The sequence below is a fragment of the Bombina bombina genome, chromosome 6 (assembly GCF_027579735.1).
Source record: "Bombina bombina isolate aBomBom1 chromosome 6, aBomBom1.pri, whole genome shotgun sequence".
Classification (NCBI taxonomy): domain Eukaryota; kingdom Metazoa; phylum Chordata; class Amphibia; order Anura; family Bombinatoridae; genus Bombina; species Bombina bombina.
The window spans coordinates 659636303-659656654 of record NC_069504.1 but is presented as its reverse complement, the minus strand read 5'-3'; the positions used below and the strand labels follow the sequence as shown (position 1 = coordinate 659656654).

Here is a 20352-nt window from a genome sequence, read left to right as displayed (position 1 = left end):
ACTTACATCCCTTTGTTGTCAAATTTGATAAACTATTGTCTGCTCTCAGTAACGGTAGGTGTTTTCTAATGATATCACAAATCTGTTTATATTCGTTACTGTAGGTGGTTATGAACAGAAGATAATTGGAAATCCCTTTGGACGTACTGTTTTTATTTCGTGTTTCCCTAGTCAAAAGGTCTTGTCTATTCAATTTAACTGAATTCAATTTAACAACTATACATTTCCGATTCCCAATTTGCAGCAAATCTGGAGTTCTATGGCCGTTATATCGATGACCTACTATTTATTTTTAGGGGCTCTTATAACGAGATTTTAGAAAAATTTTCATAAATCATATAAACAATAACACTTTTGGAATATCTTTTACATCCAATATTCAAAAAGATAGCATGGAGTTTTTGGACTTGGTATTGGGGAGGTCCAGGGGTGGAGTAGTTTCTTCCAAGACTTTTTTAAAAACTGTAGACCGTAATAGTCTTCTCCATTATAATAGTAATCACTATCAGTGTTTGAAAAATAATGTCCCTTATGGGCAGTTTAGACGTATTAGGAAGAACTGCTCCACCCTGGAAGATTATGATGAGCAAGCTAGGGTCCATGGGGACCGGTTTTTGGAGAAGGGATATCCAGAGGATCTGGTAAATAGATATCTCAATAGGGTCAGAGGGGAGGATAGGAACAAATATTTCATCAGAAAAGAAAAGATGCCGGCAGATTTAAAAAATTCTAACCCTCCTTTATTTATTACTAGATATAGTTCCAATTATCAAGAGATCAATAATATTTTACTGAAACATTGGCCTGTATTGACCAATGATCCTACGTTGAAAAAGATACTTGGCCCTAAACCTAAGGTATTATATAGAAGGGCTCCCACCCTTAAGACCACTCTGGCCCCTAGTAAAGTGGTAAAAAACAAACAAACAGGAGCCAAAATGTCACTCCCTACCTTTCTAAGCAACAGATCCCCTACAAATAAAATATCTAAATGTTGGGGGGCGGAGCCAACAGCCAAGCAGGGAAGACGTGTTTCAGAGAGCTCCTGCAGAAATTTATTTAATGTAACGGCAAATTGAAACCAATCCTCTGCAATTTGCCCCAAAACTAACCCTGAACAAGCTGTATTACCTCTACATTATTAGCGGACCACTTCACTTTATTTTTATACCAGATTTTCCCTCTGACCGACATTGCTAGCTAGGAAACACCCAGGTCTCTGCGGCCTACTAAGGTTATGGCGTCAATTATGGAGGAAGTCACTTCAGCTATTCATGAGGCTTTGCAGGACTTCGCTTTACAAATATCAGCCAGTTTCGAGGACATATCAGTCAGCTTAAAGGGACACTGAACCCAAATTTTTTCTTTTGTGATTCATATAGAGAATGCAATTTTAAGCAACTTTCTAATTTACTCCTATTATCAACTTTTCTTGGTTCTCTTGCTATCTTTATTTGAAAAAGAAGGCATCTAAGCTTTTTTTTGGTTCAGTACTCTGGACAGCACTTTTTTATTGGTGGATGAATTTATCCACCAATCAGCAAGAACAACCCAGGTTGTTCACCAAAAATGGGCCGGCATCTAAACTTACATTCTTGCATTTCAAATAAAGATACCAAGAGAATGAAGAAAATTTGATAATAGGAGTAAATTAGAAAGTTGCTTAAAATTTCATGCTCTATCTAAATCACAAAATAAAAAATTTGGGTTCAGTGTCCTTTTAAGGTCTATCATGGAACAACAAGTGATCCCGACGCAAGACAGGCTGGATAATACAAACCTCCCGACTCGCAAAGAACAACCCCTCCTACGAGAGGAACAGATAGAGGAAATTACGGCAGATCTTATTGCTGGAACATCCAGTGTCCCTATAGAACCCACTCTATTCTCTAAAAGGCCCTGTTCCGGAGGATACGATTGGCCCCGTGGGGCCGAAAGCTACGCACCAGATTGCACATGAGCCCCTCATGGGAATTAAACAGCTGGGCACACCTCCTATGATCTGGAGCCAGAAGGAGCCCTTGCCGCCAACCTTCAGAATCGCAATCAGCGACACTACACACACGATTAAGAGAGTAATCCCCACAGAGTCCTTCAGTGGTACTGAGGTCCCGCAGGGCTACAACCGCTCCATTTATTTTGAAATACTCACCCTGAGGGGTCGCAGACTGTCTGGTCATCTGCCTCCACATAAGGGTAAATCAGGGTTTTACTTCTTCACGCCAGCATGGCATGCTCAAAGCAAGTTACCATCTGGGTTTCACAGGATAGTTACCATGCATCACATCGATCTGTTGAAAGGCCCTTTTGACTCGGGAGGCTACTTCCATTGCTTATTGGCTTGATCTACATGGCTCAACTGAGGGACTCTAACACAGTCGGTCTGCTTAATTACATGTAGAGTCTGATTGTCTGATAGTCCCTACCTTAGGCCTCATCTTGAGTATTGTGTGCAGTTCTGGAGGCCATATCTTCAGAAGGATATTAACAAACTTGAATCTGTGCAAAGGAGGGCTACCAAAATGGTACATGGTCTAAAAAATAAAACTTACCAGGATAGGCTCAATGACCTAAATATGTATAGCTTAGAGGAGAGAAAGGAAAGAGGTGATATGATAGCAACTTTCAAGTACATTAAAGGGTTTAGTAAAACTGAGGCTGTGGGTATTTTACATAAAATGGAAAATTCAAGAACAAGGGGTCATGAGCTCAAGCTAAAGGGTAGTAGATTCAGGAGTAATTTGAGGAAGCACTTCTTTACAGAAAGAGTGATTGATTTATGGAATAAACTTCCTCAAGAGGTAGTAGCAACAAACACTGTGGGGGACTTTAAAAATGAATGGGACAAGCATAAGGCTATCCTACGAACTAGATAAGTTTATACTGTTAGGTAAGGTCGGGCAGACTTGCTGGGCCTATGGCTCTTATCTGCCGTCAATATCTATGTTACCTTACTTTTCAGTTTGAGACTCGAATGAAAGAACACCTCAGGGTTTGTTGGGAGCCTAGCTCTCTGCTTTCTATTTTGTTTGTTCTGAATAACAGACCATATGTTCTTTTTTCTCCCCCCCCCCCCCCCGAAGAGCTCATTCTTTTATATTTATTCCAGTTATTTATGTGTGTTTATATCAGTATATTGGGCACTCATACAACTCCTTGCAGAGTTCACCTTAATTTAGATGTACATGGCTACCGCCCTCAGTCTAATTTGCAGAGTTCACCTCCAAAGGTCAATAACTTACACCATATTGCTGTATTTACGTTCTAATGCCAGAAGTTAATGTATATCACCAGTTAGACCTCAAGTGAGACATTAATGAGAACCTTAACAATATTGCTGCATCCTTATACTCTGTTATTCTTGATCTTATATTATTTCATAATTTGAAAGCATCCATTTGTATTTTTAATATTGGTTTGTCTCTTACGACTTCATGTGATGTTCTAACCTCATTTGGAAATGTTTTTTGTGATATGTATGTCTTTATCCCACTAGACCTTACATCTAACCCTATTATCAACCAGTTGTCTTAGCGTTGCTCTCTAATTCATGATTTATATCATTGCTGTCACAGTAGCCAACTACAAATATATTACATGTATCTGAGAGATGCTTTAATTAACGCTGCATGTCGCATATAACTAGGGGTTCTTTGACTACCTCATCAATCTTAATCTTAATCACCTACATGAGTACCCATATAAGACGAGTGCTTAACTCTATTCAATCTACTATCCTATATAGATTTTGTAGGAGATGTCAGCGGCCAGGGCAGCATAGCCTGTAGAATATGCTGAATAAGATATGTCAGAAACACAATGATGGGGTGCGCTTTTCTTCTGCCTGTGGCAAGGTTTTGTTGATGCCCTGATAATAGTTAGATCCCCCCGTTTTGAACTTCTTTTAAGCTTATCTTATACAAGGATTCACCCTTCATTATTGCACTATTTTCTAAGTTTATATGTACGTTTATAGCTTGTTCGGATTAATTACCTCATATCCCCTCAAGCACTGTTATAATCCAGGACCTATATTATGATTTTTCAAATATTGTAAACAAGCTTTATCCTCGCAATTACAATAACATGTTTAGTGTCGTGAAGTTGGCTTCTATCATATGCTGCACTATATATGTATATTACTATTTCTCTATATCACCCAGTTTATGGGCTACTCACCTTGTTAGTAAGCCTTACTACATATAGGTGTGCGTTGAATACTGCAGATGCTACACATATGCTATGCCTGGTTCAAAGTGTTCTCAATAACTAAATTAATGATTTGTATACTGCAATCACTAGGTTAGACCATTTCTTAATACATGCCCAAGGTTTCTACACTAGATATGCGGGTTAATAATCCTGTTTCATTAATGAGACCCTTGTGCTCACTGGGCTAGTTTGACAAGGTTAAAGTGATATGCCTTACTAGTTGCTAGCCTTATGGTTCACTTGCCAGCTTTCTAAGAGTTACTGATTACAGCGCCACCGCTACTCACTTTGCATGTTAGAGTTCTTTGCTTTACAAAGTTTAGAGGCCCAAAAGTTTTACGAGTCCGGCATTCTAACTAGCTCTGCCCTCCACCCCCCATTTTCCCCCTCACCTAATTTTGAGCGTCTCGCGCCCGCGTAATTTCCCTTCCCTAAAAATCACAATGCCAACTCCCCTTTACCCCAATCTATTTTGAATGGATAACCTAATGCAAGTTTTCTTATAGCAATGCGGGTACCATTTCTATTTTTCATATAATATAAAACTGAGGTTTCATTATTGTTTATATGAGATTCTTATAGACATACTAGTCCAATTTATCTTAGACCCTTGCTCCCACCTGCGAGTTCCGTGTTGTAGATTGCTTTATCTACTTACAGACAGGTAGAATAATAGACTAAGCTATATACTCTATAGGCATAGTACTTAAACCTTTTGAGAGATTTCTAGACGGCATACCTAGATTTGTTATTGATTGACATTCTTCTGAGGTGCAAGTCTGCAAGACCTAGAAGACAAAAGCACTTACCCGCAGTCCAGCTGTCCAGTAGGAAGACAGCTCACAAGGCATGAAAGGACACATACTCCTTGCAGAGACCTGTAGGAAAAGAAAGAACAGAGTAACCAACTCTGGCTTTCTGTACCATGGGCAGCAATGTGTTAGGAAGCAAAGCAAGGACTACCTCACAACTTCCTAACTGCTTAAAAGTCACCACTACTCTACTGAAGAGATTGACGTGGGCTCAGCTAAACCCAAATTCTTGCTTGCAGGGAAAAGTACCCGAAAAAGGAATTCATTTCTTCAGACACCAAACTTCACCTTCTCCATTGACAGAGGCAAAGAGAATGACTGGGGATTATGGGTAGGGGAGTGACACTTAACAGCTTTGCTGTGGTGCGCTTTGCCTCCTCCTGCTGGCCAAGAGTGATATTCCCACTAGTAATTGAATGACATAGTGGACTCTCCATATCTTAGGAAATAAATTCTATTTTAAACTTAAATGTTCCTTGCAATTACTGTTATACAGGTAATGTAGCCATTAACTTTCTTCTTAAATGCCAATTTTCTTAAAAATTTAGTCATTTTACCACCTTGTCTCAAGTACCTATTAAGATGTGTCACATAGGAATCATTCCTGCAGACTGAAAGTATATGAACCAATAAAACAAATGTCATGCTAACTAACCTTAAAAGCTAGACAGACTTTCCGTGCAACCAGTTTCTCCATGGCAGTTAGCATTACAGGATAACGGATCTCTTTACCCTCGCTGTCACGTTCCACTTTACCATCCAAAGCAGGAGATTTTCGAGCCTCTGCATGGGCATAATCTGGGCCAACAGTGTATACCTAACAAATATTTAAAGTCAGACGCCATCAGACTCTATTCTGCAGAAATGAGCTCTAGATTTCTATATTCAGCAAACAGTGATACCTTAACATCAGTACCATCAGTTGGCATAAATTCTTCATATATATAAGAGCCAGTTTTTCTGACACTGCTCTCTGGAGAGTAAACACTACTACGGCTGCCGATCTGTAATGACAAATCAGAACAGTAAATTAGAGAAATCATATAGAATTATATTGGATTCACACACAAATATGTTTTAAGCTCTGGGTAAATTAAATGGGATGCTGACAACTAAAAAACTAATTTAGCAGACAGATGAGACCTCATCTAATTAAATCACATCTGGCAGGTCAATACTGGTCAGCACAGTTTCACAGCAGCGTTATAATATGCCTTTTGAGTCTTTACTTAGAGATTAAATTCTCTGACAGACGCACTAGCTGGAAGAAAGTACTCAAAACTGATACATTGTGCTCTGAGGAAAACTTTAAAATAACATGAAAGTGATTGGTTAGTAAACTGTACAAAAATATATAAATCTGTTAATATAGAAGCCATTTTTTAAATGTAAAAGTAATGTTAAATACTTTTTTTACTATTTTTTTTTTTACTTTTTTTCAGTATTCATATTCCAATTTTGTTACTTTTATTAAAGAACTATTGTGTAATTAATAAGTTCTTAAATATAGTAGGAGAACAAAACATTTAAAATTCTACTTTACTCTCAGAAAGTCTAGACTAGGTAACACTATCATCATTTTGTTGAGCTTGATGCAACCAGTTAATGCTTATAAAAAATTCACATATAATTATATTCAACAGAATTATATTACAGCATTTAAGTTTACCTTTCTGAAAAGCCTCTGACTGCCGCCTCCAGCAGAGGTAGGATAGTAGATATACACATTATGGTCTTCGGCACTGACAGGTTTTTCTACAAATGGTTTTGGAAAAACTACCCCATTCACTTCTACCTGGTCTTCGCCTTCCACCAGGTTACACTCTGTGGGTAGGAATTCAGAATCACTTATATGGGGGGATTAAGTTTTAGAAATAAAATCCTAACTGTGTTTCCATTTGCTGCCAAAATACTACAACAAAAATATTTTTTCACCTTTAGATATAATGGATTTCTTTAGAGGCTACTTTAAAAGTCCTTGTCAGTGTGTTTCCTTCACTTTTTATTACACACCGTGTATTTCAACATTTAATCACTGCGTTGTAAAATAGCTGTATAAATTAGTCTTGGTATTTCAGAGTAGTCTAGAAATACTTTCCTTAAAAGGAACATAAAACCTAATGTTTTTCTTTTACGATTCAGAAAGAGCTTGCAATTTGAAATAACCATCCAATTTATTTCTATTATCCAATGTGTTTCTTTCTGTTTCTATCATTTGTTGAAAAGTATACCTAGGTTAGTTAAGAAGCTGATTGGTGGCTGCACATATATGCCTCTTGTTATTGGCTTTCAGCTAACTCTTAGTAGTGCACTGCTACTTCTTCAACAAAATATACCAAAAGAACAAAGCAAATTATATAATAGACATTTGGAAAGTTCATTTAAAATTGTATGATCCATCTGAATCATGAAAAAAAAATGTTTGGTTTCATGTCCCTTTAAAAAGCCAATTGAGATGTAAACGAGCTCCTGCAATAATGTAAGTAATAACTTTGTAGCATGTTTCAGGATAAATTTCAGTGCATTATAACCAAGTTTGATGGATCTACTCCAGCCTCATTTGGGAAGTGTAAAAAGTACAAGTTTCAGAAGTAAATTACAGGAAAAGCAGAAGGCAGTATAAAAATTGTATAAACATAGCACTTTTTTCATTTTCTTAATCAAATCTATTATACAGAGGTAAGTTTTATATCACAAAAAGAGATTTGTATAAAGACAAAAACAGTGAGAAAAAAAAAAAACATTTTCCTGGACTGAAGCTGACCAGTTAATTTTACCAAAGCAAGAACCACCAAGTTAACACAGATGCAACTTCATATGCTATACAGGTAAGTTAAAATAAACTGCGTTATTTTGAATTTTCAGTAAAGTCAAAAGTAAGCAAATGAATTGGACAGAACATAATATTTTAAACAACTTTCTAATTTACTTTTATTATCAATTTTGCTTAGCTCGCTCTTTGTTAAAGGGACATGAAACCCAAACATTTTCTTTCATGGTTCAAATAGAGAATACATTTTTAAACAACTTTCCAGTTTACTTATATTATCAAATTTGCTTCATTCTCTTAGTATACTTTATTAAAGGAGCAGCGATCCACTGAACATATTGGTAAGCCAATAACAAGAGGCATATAAGTGCAGCCACCAATCAGCAGCTAGCTCAGAGCTCCTGGGACTACCTAGGATTTTTTTTTTTTATTATTATTATTATTATTATTGGGACATTAAACACCTGCTAAAAAGCCTTAAATCTAACTCCTTCTGATCAAACAAACACAAGTAAGCATGGATTTCTATGAAATCTTGCCAGCTTACCCCAATCTGTTAAAAAAAAAAGTGTATGCAATTACAATGTTGTACCTGATGTTCCTATACATGCTGCCATATTGTAACTTACACAAGCACAGCAGTCACATGACACGCACATCACATTGCTCTATTATGTATGCACTATGCTGCTTAGAGGAATCTCGCTCACTGTGATACATACAGAGCGCGTGCTGCAGCGTTTGTAGACATTTTTATTTGTGAAGTAATAAGTATTTTCAACATCATAATATATATTAAAAATGTTATTGTTCAAACTAGAGCTGCAACAACTAATCGCATAATCGATTAGTTGGTTTGAAATTAGTTTGTCTTTGCACAGCACCAGCTGCTTCACTCCGATGAGCTCCTGCACATGGTATTGTGTTTTATGGTTATGCCCTTAGCCTAAAGGACGTACACAGATTTTTTACTTTTCACTTTTTCAGGACACTATAAGTTTCTTTTTAAGTTTACAACTACTCCTGTCTTATGTGCAACCCAGAAATAAAATAGGAGTCATAATTTGTATTGTTTATGTTAAATCAGGTGATTTGGGACTGTGCTTTGCACGATATAGTGCGGAGCTTTTTATTTACACCTAGCCCTAGATTGATGGCATTTGTTTTATGAATTTATGTCACTATTACCTGTTTGCACAATTTTTAGCAGATCAATTGCTATTGCTGATTATATGTACTCTATAGATAAATGTGTAAGGCTGTGTCCTGTTACTGATATATAGTCTTTAGCCGTTTTGCCTTTTTTTGTTTTTTATATTTTTAATTAATTGGAATATGTACCAAATTCAACCTCTGTAAGTATATATCTGTTATTTTAAGAGTGGACTTGATATTTTCCCCCTAACCTAGCTGTTTGTTTAGCATTGCATATATTTTTATGTCAGAATGAAGACCAGGCTTACTTTGTTAAGAGGTCCCTTGCATTGGTGGAGAGCTAACAAAGATAAATAGCCCACCTTGGTGAAATTTGCAAAACTCTACTTATGCATCTCAGGCACCTCAATGCCATCTGAGCGCCTCTTCTCTGCTGAAGGCAAAATAGCTAGCAAAAAAGAGAACCAGCCTTAGCCAGAAGCATGTGGTCATGTTGACATTTTTGCATTTCAATGCAAAGTTTCTAAAGGGGGAATAACAGAATGTTATAAACAGTGGTAGTCTACCTATTACTAGTTCTACCTCTTTACAAACAGTTTGTGGTTTTGTTTTGCTTAATTATAAAAATTTGTTCTGCTGCTTAAAAAATTGGACCAACAGTTGTGTTAATGTAAAGTTTTAGTCTAAAGTTTATAAAAACACTCAGTGTATGGATTTTAATTTTAAATATAGGAAAATATTATTTATTTATTTTTTATCCGATTAGTCAATTTATCGAAGAAAAAAAAAAATCGGCCGATTAATCAATTATGAAAATAATCGTTGATTGCAGCCCTAGTTCAAACCAAATTACACTTTATAATGTGCCCTAAACAAATCTGATGAAGTGAGTGCACGGCTCCAGACAACGTAATAATTGAAATAGCAAGCTCCGGGGAGGGAGAGGAGAGAACAGTCCTGGAAATGAGTAAAGCCTTGCATAGTGAAATATGAGCTCTGGGGTGTGGTTATATCTAATGGTTGCCGAGCATTCCTGACCCTGCAGTACATAATACTGCACCGGGAGATCCATTCTTTCAGCCCTAATGTTAAAACCCTCCTTGGACTTGAAGCGCGACTCCTACTGCCGGCTTGACATAGACAGTAGTTTGAAGATGGTTACCAGATACTCACTGGCTGTGACAGTCTGCAGTTGTGGAGTTTGCACACTCTCCCTGGCAGTGACAGACTGGGCTGTCTTATGTCAAGCCGGCAGTAGGAGTCGTGCTTCAAGTCCAAGGAGGGTTTTAACATTAGGGCTGAAAGAGAAAAGCTCTCCTGGTGCAGTATTATGTACTGCAGGGTCAGGAATGCTCTGCAACCATTAGCTATAACCACACCCCTGAGCTCGTATTTCACTATGCAAGGCTTTACTCATTTCCAGGACTGTTCTCTCCTCTCCCTCTCCCTCCCCGTAGCTTGCTATTTTTAATTACGGTGTCTGGAGCCATGCACTCACTTCATCAGATTTGTTTAGGGCACATTATAAAGTGTAATTTGGTGTGAACATTTTTAATATACTATATTATGATGTTGGAACTTCTATATTACTTCACAAATAAAAATGTCTACAAACGCTGCAGCACACGCTCTGCATGTTGACTCCGGGCTGTGCACTGGCACCGTCATGGCTCCCAGTGACCCGGTCTGACAGTCACTCTGTTCTGACTGATGCCCAGGTATAAAGATGACAGAGAGCTCCTCTACCCCCTCCCTATACCCTAACCCCGTAACAAATTTGTTCCAATGCTTGAGCAGGGGTCATAAGATAAATATGTATTTCTCATTCTTGTTAATTGCCAAATAATGCACAATGTTAATTTGTGTATACAGATTAAATACTTGCTTGCTAATTAACAAAAAAACGGGTTAATACGGTTAACAATGACCACTTGCCGTTTGTATACCAGACTACACAATATGAATAAACGCGGGGGTATTTTAACCATAACAGCACTAATAAAAATACTAATTTTCTCTTTATAATTATAATACAATACAGCATACCATCAAGTGAGCCTATTGTATAATGATACATATTACTATAGTAAATATCTTCCAAACAAGTCGGTAACAAATATGCAGCCCACAGTGGTAGAGTATCCATAGATCTATCCATAAGCCTGCAGCAATCGGAACAAAGTGAAATTAACTGTCAGATTGTTTTTATAAAGCTCTGCAGTGTGTGCAACTCTATACACTTAGTTTTGTGATACAACAGTGTCTACAATTATTATTACTGCAACATACATTTGCCCCTTATTGATAGTTTTTAATTTATTAAGAAGCATCTTGTAGATATAGCTCTTTTTCTCCCTCTCCTCTATAAAGTATTAGATTGTGGGATCTTTGTCATATCAGTCAGCCATGAGATTGATGAAAGGAGCTGAATGAAAGGAGCGAGCAGGGACGAGAAGTTCCTGTACTAGTGCTGCAGCTCAAGCTTTTGGGAGACGTCAGAGAAGGAGGAGTCAGGTGGCCATTTCAAAACAGCCAGATGAGATCTAGTAAGTGTATTTTCTGCCAAAGTTTATTTAGATGAAAATTGGGCTAGAGTTTGATGTAAAGATTGTTAATTAACTAATCTAAATAAGTAACAGTAATTTTTGGGTTGACTGTCCCTTTAAATGCATAATTTTGCACTTTGCAATGTTAAACTTTAAATCCCAGTCATTTGTCCAGTTATCCAATATTTGTTATCACTTCTCATTTGGTCCCCCCAAAAAACATCAACTTTATTACAAATGTTTGTTTCATCTGCAAATAAAGACATAGGGCGCCATGTACTAAGCTTCGAAGTGACCATCCGTCTGTATTTCCGCGTCAAAATTTGCTCACAATCTGCTTCTCGTTTGTACCAATCTGCGATCGGGTCGAAAAACCACTATTTACATCAGCGATCGTAATTTTACGCAACTGATCGTTCCGAAGCCTTTTTCCACTTACTACATGTTCGATCGCACGTAAATTCGCTATAATCGGAAATTATGAATGTTACTACTAATCCGTCCGCTCCAACTTTCACTGTAACTTCGCGTGATTTGCTTCGCGACCATTTAGGTAGCGAATACAATAGAAAACTATAGGGCGTATCAACCTGACGCCAGGTAGAAGTACTTAAGTGAAAGGACTAGACTACTATTGTATCATTATTGGTTTTTGGATCACTGAATGAAACAGAATCCAATTTTATAAAACATGAACGTAAGAGAAACAATTTTGGAGCAGACAAGTGAACAATATAAATATTAATTTATAAATTATAATTACCACGAATATCGCTATCACAGTCATCAGTTATGCCCTCAATGACCTCCGTGCCAAGCCTCTGTAAAACTTTTCTTTCAAAGTCTGTCAAATCTGCGACATAAGGTTGTCCGCCTCCAGTACCTCGAGCATATTGCTTTTCTTTGGCAATTTTGGATTTTGTTTGACGCTTGATATCGTTGAACCTTTTTTTGCAGGACCCGATATCTTTTTTAGTGGGTCCTTGAGCACTCACTGCGTCACTAATTTTCTCCCAAATAATCTTCTTACGAGCGCCGGGGGTTTGCTTGACTCGACTACCATAAATATTGTCATAATATTCTAATACTAGATCAACAAGTACAACATTCTGTTGATGCGAGAAGTTAGGGTTGCGAGTCTTCTTAGAAGTAGCAGAATCTCCGGAGCAAGCCATCTTGTCAAAGTGAATACCGAAAAGTAAATAAACAATATTCTAAGATTAATGGGAAAATGCATTCTTATGCATGTCAGCAGCCAGACGTTGCCGCTTGTCTGACGATTATAACACCTAGATCGTCACGTGGGTAAAGAACTAAACCAATCAGGTCGCAGACAGCTTCTTAACTTTGCTCTTTCGCGCCTTACGAAGCTTCAAAGTTATCAATAATCCGATTGTCTTCGACACACAATAGACGCGAAATTTTACGGCTTGGTATTTAGTACATTCATGTAACGAAGTGCCATCCGCATGGTGCGAATGCCGGCGGGTTATTTCGATACGGTCTGTGCGAAAAAATTGACGCCATACTACATGGCGCCCATAATTTCCCCTGTAGCCCTCAGCTGATAACACTGATAAATAAGTTAAACAAAAGAGAGACCCCAGAACTGACCTGAGGAACACCTAGTAGCTGCCCCTCTGCTGAATGCAATCCATGTACTAAGACTCTCTGTTGTCTATCCTTAAAGGGACAGTATACACCAATTTTCATATAACTGCATGTAATAGATACTACTATAAAGAATAAGATGCATAGATACGGATATAAAAATCCATTATAAAGCTCTGTTGAAAAGGTAGCTGGAAAGCCAACTGCAAGTGGGAAATAAGACACTCCCCCTCCCCCTTCCTCTGCATATGAAGACCCTTTACACAAACAGAAGCAAGCAGGAGGAGGTATACGTTGGTATTCTCCTAAAACTTTGGGGCTTGGTTAGGAGTTTGAAAATCAGAGCAATGTTATTTAAAAATAAGCAAAACTATACATTTAAAACAAAAAAAATAATCTACAAAACATTTATGCAAAGAAAAAATGTGTATAATGTCCCTTTAAGCCAGCATTTAACCAACTTTACAATTTTTGAATCTAAACCAAAGAGATACAGTTTGTAAACTAGACAATCTGTCTATACCATTTCATTGTACTTTGCACTCAAATAAAGCCTTTATAGGACAGCCAATATAGAGAAGTGGAAAAAACATATGTACCTGTTGGGTAGATTCCTTTTGAATCATTATAGGATGTATAATGGGAAATTATGAAGCATAGAAAAAAAAAATGGTGACAAAGCTTTTATCAGGAATAAAGTTGACCTCATGCAGTTTGTCCCAAAAAGTCAACATTAGGAGGGACATATAATTCAAAACTGAAACTGCATTTTAGTTTTAAATAGTAGCATTGTTGCAATACATCAGTGTTCTCCATAGAAAATGTTGACAGCCAGGTGGCATTAATTAAGCAGCGAGAGGGTCAGTGCAATATTTTCTAATATTATATCATTTTCTGCACAAATTAATTGCACAATTTAACATGGAATATTCCTAATAGTGGCTAAAATCAGCAGGGTGGTGCACCCGCTAAACAGGTCCTAGGGACAACACTGTATGTGTATTAGCAAAAATGCTTCTAGAATAGTTATGATTCTTTCAGTGATAGATTTTACTGTGCAAGGAGCACCCACATTCAAATATCACCTTATCAGAGACAGCAGAGCCAAATAATTAACATAAATTATGCAAACTGTGCATAGTTTGAGTCTATGCCATATGCACAGGAAAAACTATCACAGAAACAATAACTTTGATTGAAAGCATTTTGTAAATACATATGAGTATTTCCAAAACTGAAATTTAATGATGTGCATTTCAATATTTGAGTTTTATTTCCTTTTAAATAAAAAAACAACACTTGCCTTCTGGCTTATCAGGGTCTCTATTAAGTACAGCATAACGAGGTAGATCTATTCCCTCTTGCTGCAGAATCCGGTACACTTCCCTCCTATGGAAAAGGGCAAAATTGAGAGACATCAATATAAAATATCGTTAAAAACAAAAAGTACATGTGTGAAAATATATGTTTGATACAAATAATGAGATAGGATAGACATTAAAGTGAAGGTCAATTTTGATGAATTAGTGCCCAGTTTTTAATAATCCTATTAAAAACAAGGGCACTTTCATTCATCAAAATTGACATTTCACTGTTTTCTTCAAAAACTTACCTTTTAATCCTGGCAGCCGCTCCAGCACTTCCTCCGCCCGTCGCAAGCCGTTTTCGCGGGTCCAAAATGACGAATCCGGCTTCCTCCAATCACAGCGTTGCATCAGACCAAGATTCCCCCGGGGGAGAAGCCGTGATTGGAGGAAGCCGGATTCATCATTTCTGATGTCTGCAGTGGCTTCCGACGGCCTGGGGGAATCGCTGGAGAGGCTGCCAGGATTAAAAGGTACGTTTTTGAAGAAAACAGTGAAATGTCAATTTTGATGAATGAAAGTGCCCTTGTTTTTAATAGGATTATTAAAAACCGGGCACTAATTCTTTAAAATTGACCTTCACTTTAAATGATAGTGTGTAAAAAGGTTTTATATATATATATATATATATATATATATATATATATATATATATATCTCACAAAAGTGAGTTGGGGGTCACGCCAAATATTGATTTGATTTAGATTTTTCTTAAGTTCACTCACTTTGCATTTTGTTAATTACAAAAAATAAACTATTAACAATTCTATTTTTAAAGCATTCTTACATTACATGATTTTCCCCACCTGCCTAAAACGTTTGCATAGTACTGTATGTTTATTTTTTTCTATTAGTAATGGTTATTTAGCTCTACATTATAGCATATTTATTATTGCGTAGAGGGCCATTAATTATATTTTGAATACACTATTTCTGTTTGCTTTTCTCTACACCAAAAGTTCTGTTAGATACAAAGGAAAATAAAGTTAGTCAAAAAGTTGACCATAACCACAAAAAAAATCATGCAAATGATTAACACACCATTCTATTCTAAGTAACACATTAGATGTTGGAAAATGATAATGAGACTGGAATAATAGACTAATATAGTTATTATGAAATTAGAATCTGTAAAACCATTCAGTTCCTAGTCAATACATAGGTACTGAATCCTTGGCAAGCTTGTGTAATAATGACCCAGTGATTGCTCTGCAATTACCTCATGCTAACTTGCCCATAAGGAGGAGTTTGTTCTTGCAGCATTTGACATACTTTTTAACAGTAAATATTGAGTCTACAAGCAAAAAGCATGAAAGAACAGTGTCCAAATTTTAACAGTAGTGATAAAAGGATTACTACTTTACCTTGTTTAGGAGTGGACAAAAAAGGGCATCTGCCTTTATATCACATCTAACTGGTAAAATGGTAATGCATGGAATTACAATACATTAGAGGGAATATTTAGAAACAATGTAAAATAGCTTTCTATTGATAATAACCAAAAAAAAATTGCTTACAATGCGCCAGATGACGAGTGGAGCGCAAAATTGCGTTTACGTGAGCACGATATTTGCACTCCGCTCGAAATACCAACGCACAATTGCGCCGCAATGCGAACCTCGTGTTCCTATTGCTAGGAAGATATGTGCTCAATAGAGTGCGCTTCCATAAGCTCTAATGAAAGCCTTGTTCTCATGCTGTGAGACACGGCATGAGAACTAGCGCAGCGAAGGGGGTAAGTCGTGCAGCGATGGGCAGCTAATGTAAACGTGTGTATATGAATATATAATTCTCCCATAGAAATGAAGAGGCACTCTCAGATCTTAGTTTTTCAATATGTCTTCAACTTTTAATTCTTCATATAAACAATGATCAGGCCGATGCAAGGACCTTTTTCAAGACCAATTTATATTTTATATGTACATCTTATCTCCGTGTGCTTGGAACCACTGAACTGAGTATACTATATGAATATATTACATATAATTTAATTTATGTGTAAATATGTGTATACACACATATTAACACATAAATATATATGTATATAAGCATACACATATATATTTATTGAGAACACACGGTCCCCATAGACCGCTATTTTGTTTTCTAACATCCCACACCCGCCAATTATAACCCCTTATAACTGTTCAATAAAAAAAAACACTAGACCTATAACCAGTGAAAGAAACAAAGAACCCTAGATACTGAGACATTTCCATTGTTTTATCATGCAGATAGGACCTGTCTAATAAACATGTCAAGCACACTGCCCTATATATTTATAGGGCAGTGTATCAGTTAATACATTTATTGTGCCTTCCCAAGGTCATTTTGTAAAGCTGTAGAAAGGGGCAGTGAGCCAAGCCTCAGGAGGCTGCCAGAATAGATGGGCCATTTTACAAATGTGCCTTCAGTAGTCAGGTAATCATGGGCATTTTACATGAAAAAAATTGTAACAACAGAATCTTCTGCAGCAGCTACAATAAACCAAGGTATCCAGGAAAAAAGCAAGGTGTGAAGGTGGAGAGACTAGTAAAACTAGTTTATTATTATTTCTTTTTAATGGCACTATGGTAAATGAAATACTCTATTTCTAATTAGTTCATCAGAGTAAGGCAAATATGTAAATATTCTGGATGACATGCACCAAACCGAAGATATATAAAAAAAAAAAAATTCGAAGACTTCCGGTGGGCGGACCAAGCGAGCAGTCGACTCCTCACAGAGCTCCGCTGGTCGGGGCATAACTAAGTTAAATTCGGGCATTTAACTGCCGGGTCCCGCACGCCAGACTTGCTGGACTTACAGAAGAGGCAAAGTGCCAGCTGTCTAACATTGTGCGCGGAGCATAATTCACCCGCTCCGGCAACCGGAGGCCACAAACGGTTAGACGCCTTCACTGACCGGCGCCATCTTGGAGGTCCCTCAGACGCAGATCACAGAACACAGTAAATACCGCGCTGGACGCGGTGGGGGAAACATCGAGTAACCAGCAGCACTGATCAAGCTACATCCACCACCCCCTAGGGAGAGGAAGGGGTCAGATAAGGACCTGGGGTAAAGTAAACACTCTGAATTTGAGCGTACAGGCACTTCACTGTTACGGGGATTAAGTGAAACCGCATGGGAGACTTTGCTGGCTGAACAGCCTGCTTGGGACTTTATAATTGCCACGTGAACTCAGCAAACAGTTCTTTCTTTTATTCTGCACCAATTAGTTAAACCCACACTGCAACATCTACATTTTAGTACTGTGTTGTAATAGAGAATACCCATGTGGCCCATAAGCAACTGACAAGCTACACTTAGACACTTATGTGTTCCTGTTCCCCAAGCCAACCGCAGGGGTTCTAAGCATAATCTACTGAAACAATCCTCTAGACATCTCTTCTTAGCGGGTGCACCAACATATTTGTCCTCCGGCACCCTGACCAACAGCTAATTAACTCCGTAGGTTAAAGAGATATCTGTCTGCACAAATCCACTTGTCACTGCAAGTGTTGGCCTGAACCTGTGGATACTGTGCCTAACTCGTTGGCATCCATTAAGATCCCCTTCCCTCCCCCTTTCTAATGAAAGTGGATAAGTACTTCTTTAAGCTGTCTCCTGCTACCAAATCTAGCATGACTCACAGATCAAAAACCAATGAAAAGAAGCTGAAACAGACCACTGAATCACAACCAGAAACCTCGACCTTCTCAGAGCATGGAGGGGTCTTAGACCCTGACCCACAATCCTTTCTCCTACAAGAATTAAAATCTTTAAAATCTTTTTTTCTCCCCAAAATGGACTCTCTGCAAGCAGGCGTAGACACGCTTACAAGCGAGGTGCGACAGTTTTCCTCTCGACTCACCCAAGCTGAAACCCGCATTTCTGATGTGGAAGACAGACAAATCGCCTCAGCAACTACAATCAAGCAACTGGTAAAGAAAACTCAAACACTCCAAGATCGTATAGACGATCTGGAGAATAGAAGCCGTCGCAACAATTTGCGCATTGTGGGAGTCCCTGAGTCCATCAAAGGCAAAGACCTGCTTGAATTCACAGCACTCAAACTACCGAGGATGCTGGGCCTACACCCTGACATACTACCCATAGATGTTGAGAGGGCCCACCGTGTGGGTCCAGAGAGGGCCCTAGACCAGGCAGGAGCAAGACCTAGACAGGTCATATTCAAGTGTCTCAACTTTCAAGAAAAGCTGAAAATCCTAAGGGCCTACCGCACCCACAGGGAACTCTTGTATGAAGGTTCAAAATTACTCCTGTTCCAGGACTTTTCTATGGATGTCTCCAGACAGAGGAAGGAATTTGCCCCAATTTGTACCCAGCTACATGAACAGGGAAGACAGGTGGCACTGCTGTTTCCTGCAAAGTTACGTCTTCAAACCCAATATGGTGTCAAGATCTTTCACTCTCCTCAAGCTGTGAGGAGCTACTTAGCCACTGAAAATCAGAATCAATGTCCACCAACCTGAAGTATTTCCTTTTTGTTTGCTCTACTATATATTTCTCTCCCTCTGCCATAGGCCTCAAGGCTAGGAAATGGCTGAATCTGTTTTTTGCTCTCCTCCCTCGGAGAATAGAGGGGACTATTGCCCTGGGGGGCTTCTGGACTCCGGTAAGAGGCTGGACGATGCCTCTTGGGTAATGTTGAATACTGTTATTGTATTGTCTTGTTGGTTATATTTGTTATTTGTTTTGTTTTACAAGTTAGTTACATGCAGAAGGTTCTCTCTGTTACCATTATGTAATACTGTTCGGTTAACACCTCAATCACTTATGGTTAAGCACCCAACCCCACAAGATACGGGGCTACTCATAGGCACTACTCTTAGATCACTTGGCGGGATTGCACATAGATGGCCCATGAGCCAGCATATAAGCACTTACGGGCCTTATCCTATAATACCATACATAGGTTTCACTTTAGTTTTGGCTAGAAAATTCCACTGTTATAAAGGCACTGGGGTATCAGCCACCTCCACTGTCACCATTAGTCTGTACATCTCCCCACACAAACATGTTTGGTAGTCTGGTACCCTCAACACCCTTAATACAATCACCCACCTCTCCCCTCTGTGCTGATATGGTACGGCTAGGTATCACCAAGAGGAGAACTCACTCTCGCCCCCAATCCCGCTTGCAGGAGCTAGTGACCACTTCCATTTTCAATCTAGGCGGTGATATCATATTCACACCCCTTTCTTTTATGTATTTGATGTTAACTCTGCACATTACCTCAGATATTGATATGTTTTGCCTGTTTTACTTGTTGTTCTTGTGGTTTGGTAATCTGCCTACGTTTAGAAGATTTCAGAGGCTGACATCATGTGGCTTAATGGGGTTAGAGCTCCAAATAGGTGGGTTTCATTATGCAACACTGCACTATGCGGGAATTCTCACTGGGGATAGTATCAGACAACTGGCTAGGTTACCATACAGACGGCCCACACCTCAGAAGGCAAACTTTCATTGGTGCTACCTTATAACTCCTTACAGAGTGGTTATCTTAATTTCTGCTGGAAAATGTTACTACTGTAACTGCTCCGGGAACTCATTGGTGACACACACACCCCTACTATGTATACCTGCCTATATACATACACACGATAACCGGGCCCCCTTGCCGCTTATGGTACATCCCCCTACTTTGCCCCTAGAGTCTGGTTTAGAACGATTAGGTTGCTCTAAGGTAGAGACCCACATTATGTTGATTGCTGCTGTGTCTAAACTATTTCACTACATCATGTGTGTATTACTTCTTTCTATGCATTTTATACTGGACCTATGCCTTCCTATAAGTTGAGCGCTGCTTTGTTATATGTTATATTACTGTGTTGGTACCCCGCACATGCCCTTTCCCTCTTTTCCCCTTTTCTCCC

The 20352-nt window shown here is 38.4% G+C and overlaps 1 protein-coding gene across 3 annotated transcripts in view; it reads right to left on the bottom strand.

Annotated features, from left to right (window-relative positions):
* PPIP5K1 (diphosphoinositol pentakisphosphate kinase 1) overlaps positions 1–20352 on the bottom strand; it is a 488970-nt gene that overhangs the window by 433002 nt on the left and 35616 nt on the right. For all 3 annotated transcript variants that reach the window (XM_053717727.1, XM_053717728.1, XM_053717729.1), the window contains exons 5-8: positions 14410–14495; positions 6694–6848; positions 5927–6028; positions 5680–5841 (exon numbers count right to left, since the gene is read on the bottom strand). In XM_053717727.1, the coding sequence (XP_053573702.1) occupies positions 5680–5841; positions 5927–6028; positions 6694–6848; positions 14410–14495 (505 nt within the window). The remainder of the gene's footprint in view (positions 1–5679; positions 5842–5926; positions 6029–6693; positions 6849–14409; positions 14496–20352) is intronic.